The sequence below is a fragment of the Zosterops lateralis genome (assembly GCF_965231275.1).
Source record: "Zosterops lateralis genome assembly, chromosome: 8".
Classification (NCBI taxonomy): domain Eukaryota; kingdom Metazoa; phylum Chordata; class Aves; order Passeriformes; family Zosteropidae; genus Zosterops; species Zosterops lateralis.
The window spans coordinates 1757731-1771851 of record NC_139768.1 but is presented as its reverse complement, the minus strand read 5'-3'; the positions used below and the strand labels follow the sequence as shown (position 1 = coordinate 1771851).

The 14121-nt window shown below is 39.3% G+C and overlaps 1 protein-coding gene across 2 annotated transcripts in view; it reads right to left on the bottom strand.

Moving 5' to 3' along the window:
• The window catches only part of LDB3 (LIM domain binding 3), a 67947-nt gene extending 54074 nt beyond the window's left edge, over positions 1–13873 (bottom strand). For both annotated transcript variants that reach the window (XM_083866209.1, XM_083866208.1), the window contains exons 1-2: positions 13774–13873; positions 13546–13670 (exon numbers count right to left, since the gene is read on the bottom strand). In XM_083866209.1, the coding sequence (XP_083722335.1) occupies positions 13546–13638 (93 nt within the window). In that variant the 5' untranslated portion in view covers positions 13639–13670; positions 13774–13873. The remainder of the gene's footprint in view (positions 1–13545; positions 13671–13773) is intronic.
• Between the last annotated feature and the right edge of the window lie 248 nt (positions 13874–14121).

Here is a 14121-nt window from a genome sequence, read left to right as displayed (position 1 = left end):
TATTGCCCAAAGCTTTGACAGTGAGAGATAGAAAAAAATCACCAATCATTTCCACATGCAGCTTAGCTATCCATCAGTACATACAGTGCTTGCTAACAACCTCACTATCTTGGCATATATGCTGACATTCCTAGTATTTGCACAGTTTGCTCAGTCTTGTAGTTCCCTTAGCTCCTACTTAGAGGAAATAAACAGTTCTGTATGTGTTCAGATTGTGGATAACAGCAGGATGGAGTGAAACAAACAAAAATTGTATCATGTAACATGGTCTTCTCATCTCCCAAAATGGATAATGTATATTTTAATTAAAAAATAAAGTCCTCTCCTAGTCTCTCTCACTGGAATGAAATGAAAATTTGGAATAAAAATTAACCATAACAAAACAGATTATGGAGGTGAGGCAAGAATGGAAAGGAAAAAGACACTTCAAGACAATATTGAGGATCACAAAAGTGAAAGACATATTTCAAAGTTAAGAGAATATTAAAATTCATATTGTCAATGTTCAAATGCAACTTCTGGGCAGCTCTCCTTGAACATGAGGCCATGGCACTCCCTCTGTTCCATTATCTAATTGAATTGAGGACTATCACAGTGCAACCTACTTGCACTACAAAGTGACACAAGTCACTGGAGGAAGGGAGGAAAATGTAAAGAAGCAGAGCCAACCAATGGCTGTTTGTCTCTGGAATGAAGCTGTACAAAAAGTACAAAGATACCATCAAAAAAGCTTTGATTTTACTTATTCTGGTATCAAAGCGAGACAAACTGGGCAAAAAGTAAGTTATTGTGTGACAAATGACAGAGAAAAAAAAATCTAGATATTGTTATTTATACATTTTTATATATGTAATCAGGAATATCTGTTCACCCCAAGTGTTGAAGAAAAGAGAAACAAACAAAAGAGAGAGGGGGTTTCTTAGGCAATTAGTATATAAAGATAAATACACAGGTCCCAAGCAGTATATAATCAGTAGGGAAAATAGGGAGAACTCCTTTTATGTTCCAAATAAAAATGTACTAAGGACATTGCAAATCACTGCCCTTTTCATCTGTTCTCAGGATTTGGTATCTTTCTATAAAAACATACTTTTACTTGATTATTTGTTATTGTTGTTAACAGATAAATCTAGGGATTTGGAGATTTTTATTATTATTACTTTACTCAATATATGAATTTACTCAATTTATTATGACTTTACTCAATAAATATATGAAAATATTCAAATAAATACTAAGAAACACTTAGATGTTTCAAACCCACCTCTTCAAGGAGGCCACCATCATCTCTTTTAAAGTGTTTCAATTTAGCCAGAAAAAAGCTTCTCTCGTGACACATTGGGAAAATCAATTTTTACTGAGTATCTCGTTATTGTCATTGCTGCAATGGTGAGAAGGTATGAACAGCTTCAAAAGACAGCATGGACCCTTTACTTTCAAAAAACTTTGGCAATTTGGGGGCTTTTCTCAATAGTTCCTGAACTCTATTTTGCTAGGGCAAAGTTGTGCTGTCTGCAGTGGAAAAAGATAGTATTTTAGAGAGTATTTTCTAAACATTTCTCTTTACAGCATTAGTGTATCCAAGGGCAGTAGCACACTGGTGTGGATGTATGGCACAAATAGTCTCAGACAGAAGCCAAGATGCTTTATGAGAAGACTGAAACCAAAGACTTGTGGCATCCAGGCCAGAACATTCACTGTGGATGTTCTAAAATTAAACATCAACGAGGAAAGTTTATTCCTACCTAAACCCTTTATCTACACATTGAATAAAGAGGCTTAACAATCAACTACATTGATGAGCTCTTTCCTGGCCTCCTAAGCTTGGAGAAGCATTTAATATTGGAGCCCAATCCAATCTCTGCAAAACCAGTGGAGAAGGATCAAGACTTAATGGAGACAAAAGAAGTAATATTGTTTACTAGTCCTTTTAATGATCCTTCCCTCAGATTAAACCAATTAAATGTCCCATTAATAAGGCAAATAAGGGCTAAATTATAATAAAACTACTTCTTTGTGCTGCTTTCTAGTCTATAAAGAGTTTTAATAAAACAAAATTTAGAGACCAAATTAAGAATTTGAGCTAAATACTCAGAGCAGCAGGAGATAAAGGCATCTACCCATACCATCAACTGGCATGAAACTCCTCAGATCCAGCCTGGAATTCTTTCCCTATGTGAAAGATCAGCATCTCACACTGTACTTATAAAATGTAATACTGTACAAGAGAGTGTCCTGCCTCCTTTCCAGGTTGTCTTTAGGACACATGAACTCCAGGGAATCGTGGGTGGAATGTATAAAAGATCTTCTTGCAGCTGCTGGTACTGCATCTGTTCAGGGGATAAATAAAGCAGCTAAGTTCTAGTTTTGGTTTCATACACTACCAGTCCCTTGACATGCACAGAAATGATATACCACCTCCTCATCTTGTCAATCACACTGCAAATATGTCTCCCATATTGTGGAAGGGATGATCACTTTTTTTTGGCCAGGAATGTTCCCATAAGCTGGGATAACCTCCATGACAGGTCACACACACTGGAAAAAACCAAACCCACTTCATCTTCTTCCAGAGAGCAACCTGTTCATGTAAATTACCAATCCTTAGACTTCTTCTCATTTTTCCAAGGAAAGAATTGGGTCTAGGAAAAAAAATATGTGAAATTAAAACTGAACTAATTCACTGATTATCTAGACCTTCGAGAAAGTTTATTCTGTTTTGTTTTTCTTCAGCACTACTTAATCCGCCATGTTTTGGCATGTGGAATTTATGGAAATACTCTCAATCATTATCTGCCTGTATTTTATATATATATATATAGTTTTAAAGAATATTAATGTGGATATTTTCTTCAAAGAAAAAGTTGGAGATTACAATCTAAGATGACATGTTGCAGAGTGAGGAACCACTGCTCTGAAGAAAATTAAGCACAGATATGTAGGGAAAGGGAATTGCTGCTGAGCAGGACAAATCCATCTCTGTGGGGACCATAGGATGTGTGGCTGTAAAAGGAAGAAAGTCTTTCCTGGGAATCTTAGTGAAGATGCACTCTATTGTAAACACAGAAGTGATATTGGTATTATTTGCAGCTCGGGTTCCTTAACACAGGCTAGAGAAGACTTTAATACAGCAACACATGTAACCAGAGAAACAGGAAACCCCCCAGTTTCACACAGAGCAGTCATGAACCTCCATGTGGCACCACATTTAGCCAGCTCCTTCCTGCACATTCCTTCTCTGTCCCTTCATGGCTCTATAGGATTACACACCTTTTGGAGGGTCTAAATCTTTCACTTCCCAAATGCAGCCTTCATTTTTTTGCTCCTCCACTCTAAGTGCAGTAAATCTGAACGGCATTGAAAGCTGGGAGCAAAGAAAGGATGGCACACTCTGGTGAGGCAGAATGTGGGAACAGAGCAAGGAAAGAAGGCAGGGAAAAGAGACCACGTAAGCATGCCAGGCATATGGAAGGAGGAGAAGCAGAGAACAATCTCACATGGGGTGAGAATGAATGCCAGGAGCCATCAGTACTTGTCCTTGCAGCTGAGGCACGCAGCTCTCGAGGGCGGGATGAAGCCTCTCTCAAAAGAGGAGAGACTTGCTATTCCTCAGGGGTGAAACAGCCAAACAATTCCAGCACCTCAATAATCAATTTGCCCTTCCCATGAGGTGCCAACAGTCTGATACCCACAACTCTGTGCACTCAGCCTGAACTACTGACAACTGTATGGCAAACCAGCACTTTTCAATTTCAGAAGTGCTGCCCTGAAAAGAAGTAGCACCAAGCAGCGGGCAATCAAACAGGGAAGAGATTGCAGTTCAGGGAGATGTGGTTTGCTGCTGTCCACACAACTGATGTTGTGCTTGCAGACTGCTGACCACTTCTTGGCATGAAGAAAGCAAAGCACACATGTAATAGAGAGATCCTCATCCACTCCACCCCTTACAGTTGACAAAAGGATTAAAGGATTTCATCGTGCATAATTTGTTAGATAATTTAAGCAAAACAGTGAGATAAAAATCTTTTAGACATGAAAGGAATTTTGACAGTAGGTTAGAAGGGTACTTGTATTTTACAACTCTTGTCAAAAAGAAAAAAAAATTAGCAGAAAGACTATTCATTTTTCCCTACAATAATTAATCAGCCAATGCTGATGAAAAAGACTATGTTGCTTTGACTTGCTTTTTTAAACACCTGCCATAGCACCAACTGCCCTTAGCCATTTTTGAACCAGCTATGAGTAGGTAAGGAGAGAATGCTGACATTTTCAAATAGAACAGGATGGTCCCAGTGACCCCCAGGATGAAGGAAAGGCAGCCCAAATTCACCCTAATACCAGGGCATTCCGATTTGGCACTATGTACCAGAATCTGGGGTTACATGTAGTATTTTTGGAGTTTTGGATAAGATGTCCCATTCCAGAAGCTTGAGGTAAACGTAGCACTGGTTCCAATTCAAAATAGCTTCCTAAGTTACTGGATGCTTTAAATATAGCATGAGAGTCCCACAGAGGCTTCTCAAGAGTGTGCAGGGCACCCCAACCAGGTATAGTAAGTATTACAATGCATTGCAAATATTTTTATTCATGCCACAAAGACTAATTGTCACTAAAGCTGGCCTCAAACTAAGAACCCATAAATTGTTTAAAGTAAGCATGTGCCCTTAAGCCTGCTACTTTTAATAAGAATAAGGGTTTATGTCTGTATTAGGTATGGCTAAGCAAGAGAGGCATGGAGCCAAAATAGCCCAGAGGCTGGAATTTGGACTCAGAGCAAGGGAAAGGTGGGAATAGGGTGAGACCATGTGAAAGGCTGTGTTCCTCCTAATCCCCAGCTGCCATTGCTACAAATCAAGTGTATTTGGAAGGATTTTGAGAAAGGTTAAAGCCTATTTATGCACTGTGTCCAGGCACTGAACACCTGTGGCACAGATGACCACAACAGCAGCTACGCACGTGGGAGGTGCAGAGAATAACTCTACCCTCGTCAGGGGATTTGCATGCCTTGAAGACATTTGGCCCATTTCATCTTCCTAAAAGAAGAGCAAGAGCTCATTGACTTTTTGGGAAAATGGCTAATAACCACCACTACCAACGAGAGGAGTCACCTTGTAGGAAGCCCATTCAAGATATTATCTGGAGGCATTCATAAGGTGAAAATGAACTTTTTGAGGGTACCTAGTTCCAGGTACTTTCTTCCCTCTGTTTATTGTGTCCTTTTTCTCCTGTAAATCTCTTAGAAGACCACAAACAGCTTTACATTTGGGGGAAATATTATACTCTTCATGGATCTGGAAAATGGGAAATTTTAGAACTGTCCCTGAAGGAGACCCAACAGGCTGACCTAAGTTTCAGGGCCAGCTTTATGTGACCAAGTGTTTATTTCTTTTACAACCTGAGTTTTATGACAGTAGCTAAATAAAATACTTTTTTAAAAAAATCATCATCTATGCAATGCATTTTGACAGGAGATACTTGTTACTTTTTAAATATATAATGTGAATTATGGGTCAATACAATGTGCCTTAACAGCACATTTATTGAGATCCTTGTCCTCACTCTGTACCAGCAAAAATGAATTTTTTATGAATTAATAAATGTCATTTATTAAATATCATCACATACTTCTATCAAATTAGTATTTAGAGTTTATACAACTGTAACGGAAAGTCTATTCAGATGTTTTGTTCTCAGGTAACCTTTTTCTTAAGGCTTTAATTACACTAGTACAGAAGAAACAGCCCTTTAACATGCTGTGCATAGAAACCATTCTTATCCAATTAGCATTATTCATTTCTACTAGCACAGTACTGCTGACATTGCCAGACAAGGTTTTAAATTCCTTTATTTCCTCCAAACTTGCTGTTGCAATTGATTTTTACCATGTTCAGTAGAAATTTCCCTCCTTCCTCTCTCCTTCTCAAGATCTTTCAATGGGGACCAAAGTTACCTGCACAGCGATAATTTGGCTAATCTTGCACCAAAACTCAGTGGAAAAGAAGAGCATTGTCTCATATTACACTGAACACTATTTAATGCTGTATTATGCATTAAAATGGTGGCACCTCAGGTACCCACATGCAGAAACTTATAGTTACACACAAGCTGGTCACATGAGACTGTCTTCTCAGGCAGCTCCAGCCCTCAGTGAAAACTAGATTATAATGAAGACTATTGCATTTTGTAATCATTTTCATACCTCCCCATTGCTACTCAATGTTGGTGTTATTTTGTATTTAACTACCCACATTTTTTGATAGTTATAACATACACTTTATGCTACTAATTAGACAACAAGATAGGAACTGCTGTGGTATAGAAAGTTAATGACAACATATTCACAGAGCTAATTTCTCCTTGTGTTCCACTAGCTGGAGAACATTTTGCAATAATGCATTCAGAATGGAGATAATGACAGAGTTATCTGCTGTGTTATTAAGACAGTCATTTACAGAGTTCAGACATCAGACACTAATAAAAAGTTTTACCTGAACAATAAAGCTTTTTGTTCATTTTAATTATAAAGCACTAACAGTTCAGCAGCTTAAAATTCATAATTTAATGGTTACCTCCCACTGTTTACTCATTCTAAAGGATGTGCAAAATTATTAACTTTAATAATAATGATGTAAATCAGAGGACTGCCTGCAATACTACATCAACTATATTCTCATGTAAGTAAACTCTAGGTCAAAGACTGAACAATGTGTCAGACCACATTATCCAGTTGCCAGGGCACACAGTTAAATCTTAAAACAAATAAAAATGGAATATAACTAAGTTTGAGTTTTGGATCTGTTTCCTTAGGTTAAGAAACCCTTTCCTCTCTCTTCCATAAAACCACAAGAGCTACGGTTATCCCCAGTTGTGAACTCAGTTTTTCAACAATCTTGAGCCCAAATTCCCCACAGCTAACACTATATACCTCTTGTTCCAGGGAAGGGCTGCATTTCTTTTTCTTTTGCAGAAAAGAAAGCTGCAAAGTCACTTTATAACAGAGCTGGCAATTGCATAGATATTATTCAGCCCAGTTATTTCATACATAATGCCAACACAAGTATTGATGATTCAGCTACAGCCCCACTCCAAATTAAAAAGCACTTAGAAGGTGAAATGAAGAAAGAGCTTCAAACCCCTGGGTTATGTATTTTGTGTAAGAACAGTGAGAAAACCAGGTTTGATGATGTAACAGCATTTAAAACCAGAACCTCAGTTATTACTGCCCTTTACTCACGTTTATCTGGCCTATATTCTACCAGAGTGTTATGTTTCTCCTGAAATTCAAAGCAGATAGAATTGAAGAACATAGCCTTAAATAGACAATTGCTGCACAGTATCTGTGCAGAACACATAATTCTCCTTATATACCCCTGACCTTCAGCAGTGGACTTAGCATTTAGTGATTACTTTAATCACACAAACAGATAGGAGTGGTTGCCTTTGTGTTCCAAGTACCTACTTGATTTAAAGGAGTAATCATTTGACCAAGAGCTGCAGCTACATGCTGTTCCTGGAATTTATTTTGTCAAGTAGAATACATGCATTCAAATCACATTGTGTTGTCATGCTGCAGTTTAAATAAAAATTGTAATAAAAGCACTCTTCAACAAATAAACCTGAGCTTAAAGTTACAACAATAAACTTCATGGATTTTTCAGAATATTTTCTGCAAGGAAAGAAAACAAAAGCTGCTTATTTCTATCATGCCTGTTTACCCAGAAGAGAAAAATAACCCATCTTGTGCTGGAACTGCTTTGGATACAAAATAGGGTACTTGTTGAAATCAAACCTTCTTTAAAGTGTTGGTGGCTTGGTGAAACTTCTCATTGGGGTTACTTCTCAGAGCTGATACAGTATTTTTGGTCAAGACATGTTGTCTACCTCAGAATAACTAATTCCTTACCTCTTAGAGCACCTGCACAGCCACATTTAAAACTCTGTTCTGTTTCTGCCTTCCCCAATATCCTGGGATTTTTTGACCCCCAGGTGCCAGAACTCATTTCTCTGGTCCAACAAGTATTATTTGAATGGAACATAGCTAGAGAATTTGCTCCCTCTCTCCTTGTCTGACATAGACATGACACTTGTGTTTGATGAGACATGCAGCCTTATCATACAAATGCCCTGTACACTGAACTGCCATTTATAGTACAGATGCTGTCCACTGGAACATCTCAAACAAACAACACCAAATCAGGGGGCTGAGGAGTTACTAGTAGGGCTCGGGCTCACAGAAACACAGTAATTTCTGATGTAGCTGTAAACACACCAGAACTGACTTGCAAATTAGTTTGAAAGCAAACATACCACCTTAGATAACTGGCACTCTCCTAGGACACTGACATTGACAAATAATTGCAGGTAATAAAATTCAGAACGCTGTAACTTCAGATGAGGTGACTGTTTCTCAAGAAGTAATCAACAAATTAAGATTATCCCAAAGAAATGCTGATGCACACAGAATAGTTGTTGTATCAAAAAAAAATAGATAGTAAAGTTTCAGAGTGTTCTGAAAAGCTGGCCTGGAAATATTTAGTTTTCCTCTCACAAGGAACTATTTTGAGCTAAACTGTAAGAAGACTGGAAATATGTGAATCTGCCCAGGTGTAAGAAATTACTACAGTTTGTCTAGGCATAAGACAGTCATTATATTAAATGGCTCACTTCCCTCTCAGAAGTTGACTTTCCTTTGAACTTTATAGGAAAAAGGAAACATCTCTACTGAGTACTAAAGAGGAAAACACCAGACTTACCTGTTAGTTTAGTAGAATATTCACTATTATAAATACTAATCTATAGCTTTTGGTATTGTGAAGGACTTTTTATTTGGAGATTAAAAAAACCCCAAAAACCTCCCAAAGCTGCAATTGCAGCTTTAGGACAGCTGTCCAGCAGACTGATTCACCAAAGGTGGATGCTTAACAGGTGATGTGGTACCAGCACTTCCAGAGAACTTGCTGAATTGTTTCAGTTCAGTCAATACAGGTAAACTGCATTTTTCTGATTATAGTTTATGGACAGCACCATGTGGCCATTCAAAGGACAGCTGCAGAATGCACAGAGCCTGACCCAGATCATCTGAGGCTTCCCTGCATTCAAGAATAGAAGAAAAAAAAGTGCAGAGGGACTGCCTTCCCTCCTCAGTTGTGTGCTGTAAGGCCCTGATACGCAATATCCCCACAGGAAACGAACACTCTCACACAGCTCCTCTAAAGCACAGGCACTGACAGCCAGAGGTTGGCACATCCATGCTAGGGAGTGGAGGAGGGACAGGAAGCCATCAGCAAGAGATGCTGATAAAAGGAAAGAGCCTAACCACTGTGAGAAAAAAACCTTCCTGCTCCTGGCAGAGACTGACAGCAAAATGCTAGGCCAGGGTTTTCCTCAGACTCCAAAAGCTGTTTCAGGCTGCTTGTAGCAGAGATCAGTTAATTTAATTCTTTTTGTAGCAGTGTTTGCTATTTTTCCTCCCTGGACTTACATCATCACCAGATTTCAACCTTTTCATCATTTAATTGAATAAAGAAAAGTCTTTCTTGAGTGTTTTTGTTTTGTTTAAACACTGTCTCCTGTTTCAGGCTCTGGCTTTTGATTTGGAACCCAAGGAGCTAAAAAACCTCTCTATTAGGAAATACAAAACTGTATGGATAACTGCAGAGTGAATACACCAGTCATGAGTTACCACAGTGATTTAAATAATATTTCCACTACCTCAGGTAACAATAGCACCTTCAGCTCATTGCATCACTTGCAAGCCAGCCTGTGTCACTAGAAAAGTTGACTGTTCAGAAATAAAAGAGTTAGAATTATATGAAGATGTTCTGTTATTGCATCCAACCATGTACAATTGTACCATCTTAGGTAACATGGCAACCAAGCACTTAGATAATTAACCATGTCCAAAAGCCTTCTTACAGAGGATTAGGCCTGTAAAATTAATGAATTCTGCTTGCTTCCAGACAGTTCAAGCAGCAGGAGAAAATAAACAGCTTTGCTGCCCACGTCAGTTTGGAAAGAGCAGATTTATGTATATGATCATGGCACTGGTGACAGCGCTCAGCACTGCCAGCAACCTGCAAGTCTCATTCATTTCAGCAGGGCTGACAGATGCTCAGCTTCACTAAGCCTGTCAATACTGTTTTCCTACGTCTGCTACCTGCTCATGACATCTCATGGCAGAATTTGACATCTCAAAACAGAATGTGACATCTCATGGCCGAATTTTTCTAGTGGGTAGGATGGTCTTCAGGGTGGGGACTGGACAAATAGTTTACAGATGATTTCCCAATGCTATTGTTAAAGGAGTGTGAGAACTGCAGAGTGACCTTAACTCTTCCCTATTTGTTTTTGTCTCCTGTTTTCTTGTTCCCACCCCCTACGTTAGTCAGGCATTTATTTTTAGATAAAGAACAGATAAGCAGAACAATCCATTTCAGGGGAACACATCTTCACCTGTCACCCAGCTGACTGACTGTGACTCCTGTGCATTATGCTGTTGACTATTCAGCAGTGAGCTGATCACCTGGGCCTACCTGAACGGAAGAAAATACAGCGTTCTCAGACAGCATTTTAAAGATTTCTTTAGAAGTTAACTGATGCCAAACAGCTCTGAATAATTCCCTTCCTTAGCCACTCTGTTAAAAGCATTTTTCCTGAACAGAAGCATTAGTAACCCCACAATCAGATTTGGAAGACCTTCAGGATTTCTCCCCTGCTCTCCAGGTGAAGTGTGAGGTGAGGAATTGTGTAGAGATGGCTGACAGGTCAACAGCTACCCACCTTACGTCTCTGCATGGGCCAGCTTCATAATGGCACAATACTGGTGTCCTCTCTCAGGAGGGTGCTTGGAAACCTGTTGGTCTAATGCTATAGATGGGATGAACAACCCTGCTGGGTTAGACACTTTCCATTGTCTTTATCAGGAGTTTAGAGGCAGAGCTCTTGCAGCATGATAGAAGAGCACACAGCCTTCATGAAAAAGGAGGAATCTTTCTGTTCTCTGTGGCCCATGGACAGTCTAATCAATTGAGGGCAGTCAGAGCACAATGAACATGTCTGCATGGCAAACCCAGTCTGCAGGGCTTAGAAGGACACTGAGCACATGTAGCCAAAAGGGCCATGGCACATCTGATATTAAAAGCAATTTTAATATTCTTTAAGGTGAAGTATTTGGAGTTTATGGCTCGTCTTGCACATAGAAAGTCTAATCTCATCTCAGGGCAACAGTGGATCAAAACCAGCCCATAAATAGGTGTACAGCATCAGCTAGCAACATTTAGAGCTGTGTGCCCTTTCCAAGAAGGAGATGTTCCTCACAGTTATCTTCTCTCTCCTCCTCCCCACCAGGAATATCTGAAAAATATAAGTACAACTTCCCTTTTCCCACCACAATAAGACTGCAACTAGGGCTGAGTTCATTAGGTCAACTCACTTACGACTGTGATTTCTGATCTCTTTGGAGACATGTGATGATAAAGACAAAAACAGATTATCACCAAAAGTGATGTACTGCACTGTGTTCCAATTAAAAACATCACAACCAGCAGGCATAACTATCCCAGCTCCCCCTGAAAGAGGCTGTGTTAATTCCTGTATGTCTGCTTCTGGCCTCATAAGGCAGGCTCTAAAATCCAATCCCATCCCAAAGCTGGAGACCCAGATAAAAGGTGGGCCTCACTGGGAAGGAGTTAAAAACCATTTAACAGTGCTTTCTGACACTGCTATGGCTGGAAATGCAGTCAGCTCTGTGAAGAGCTAATTCCTCCACACCTCTGGGAATTCAGCTGTTGCAGCTTCACTTCTGCTCCTCCTATGCTCTCAAAAGCCCCATGAGAATCATCCAGCCTTTGGGCATAGTGTTTACACTTTCACAGATTACAATCTGAGACAGTGAGCTCTTTGGGAAACAATTGGCTTTTCATTACAGGTTGTGTCACACACAGTGCAAGTGCTACAGCCCTGGCCCATGGCTGACACTCTGGGTATGACTGAATGACTTATAAGAAAATAATCAATACATTGAAAGCTGCAAAGAGTTATGAAAACACCCACAAAAATATGATGGCACCTCTCTGTACTTACCTGGGGTGGGATGAGAAAAGAAACACCAACACTATTTACAGGAGCAAAATTAATCTGATCTTATGAAGGGAATTTATTTTTGCAGACAGGGGGTATTTTAGGTTGTCTTTTGCTTGTTTGCTTTTGATAATACTGCCAGAACAGCCTTCTTTGCAATTACTATGCTGCAAAAGGAGTTATGAAAAATATGTCTCATCAGCATAGGCCTTAGTATTAAGGTAAATGTGGCTCTGTCTTCCAAGAAAGGGATAATGTGCATGAGAACAAGGGAGATCAGATGATACAGTTTCACAGGATGAATATGAAATAGCACAGCTAAGATTTCAGAAGCTTACCAACTGACTTTGAATCACATTTTGTACCCACAACTTAACAGATTGTATTTTTTTTCATTATGAAAAAAATCAACATAGTTTTAAAAAGCAGTGTAGGTGACTTTTTTATTATTATTTTTGCAGTGGAGCAGACCTTTTATTTGCATTCTACTTGTTTGTCTGATTAAATCATTCTGGTATTTCTCTTACATACTGTTATGTAAGTAACCTCTCTTGTCACTGTACTGCAAAATAAACCTTCTGCAGGTCATTTGTGGAGGAACCAAGACCTCCCTAGAAAGATCTGAACATTTTGGAGCAGATTTGAGACTTCAGAAACAAGAAAAAAAAAAAAAGAAGGGAGCTACCAGAAATCACACAGAACTATCTTATAAGAAAAAAGTAGGTAAAGGAAAGACAGATTTCCTGAAAACCATCCAACATTAAAAAATTTTTAAGAAACTGAGCTAATTCAGGTATCAGGAGTACTGAACCACAACACCTTAAAATAATGCTTCAAGGGGAAGAGAAAAGAAAAAGGCAACTAGGAGATATATGGCTGTAATTGATAGATACACCAGGTAATTAATTATTAAATCCATGCTGTTTGTCAGCTGCAAATGGAAGGCTTCTGCATAATTTAAGACAGTATTTTAAGTACTACTGAATCTTCTGCTTGACATGTCTAATTTTTATCCAACTATTGCACCCCATCACAAGAGGGGACACATCCCTGTCTCTGTTCAGTTTTAACACCTAATTTCACATATTTACAAGCAGTTACATGTTTATTTTCTAGAAATATAATTCCAGATTTGCATTCAGAGTTGTTCTACTCCCTTCCCCTCAGATTGCACCAGTGAGGCTCCTATCAGCAGAAAAGAAGACAACACTGTACAGAATACAACTGGAAGCTTACTTAAAAGAGACAGTATCACCATCCATAAAAATATACTAACCAGAACTATCTTCCTGAGGCATTATCAATGCCAGGTTGTACTTCAAACTGGCACATTTCTAGTTCACATTCTATTCTCTTTATTCACACCTAGGTGCAAAGATCTCAGTTCTGCTAGGCCAGCTCAAAGTGCACATCTGACTGCTACATTCCAAGCCAAAGAAGCTCCAGGAGGAATTTTTGCAGACTTACTCTGGAGATGGTCAAGGGCATGTTGAAGTCCTTGCCCCCCTGCAGTCGGAAGCCCCAGGGTCCAGGTCCATTCAGAGTCACACTGTAAGCCATGGTGTTCCTCTCTCACAGGCAGCAACAGGGCACTGCGGGACAGAGGGACGGGGCAGACAGAAAAACGTGTGAAAAAAACAGTCTGAGAACAGGGAAGGGTTTTACATAATGAAAGCAATTCTCTCTCTGCCTTGCCTGCTCAGTCGTGCTCTGATACTACCTAAGAATAGATGGGAGCTATAATGCAGATGCTGATATCCCAGCTGAGGAGGGCCCATAAAAGGTTGGTAACCAGACACCTACTATGCAAAGACTTCATGACTCAGAGGTCTAATATAGTCCCCCGGGAAGGGGACAGATCTTTCTAGGCTCCTCAAGCCCCTCAGGCTGCTCAGTTACTTTATGGACAAAACACATGTTTTAATAAAGCAAGCAAACAAAATCCCATTCTAAAATCTCAAACATGCAAGTTTCTTCACTGACCTGTTAACAACTACAAAGTCATTTTTAAATTCTGTTCAGCACATAGGTATCTTGCACTGT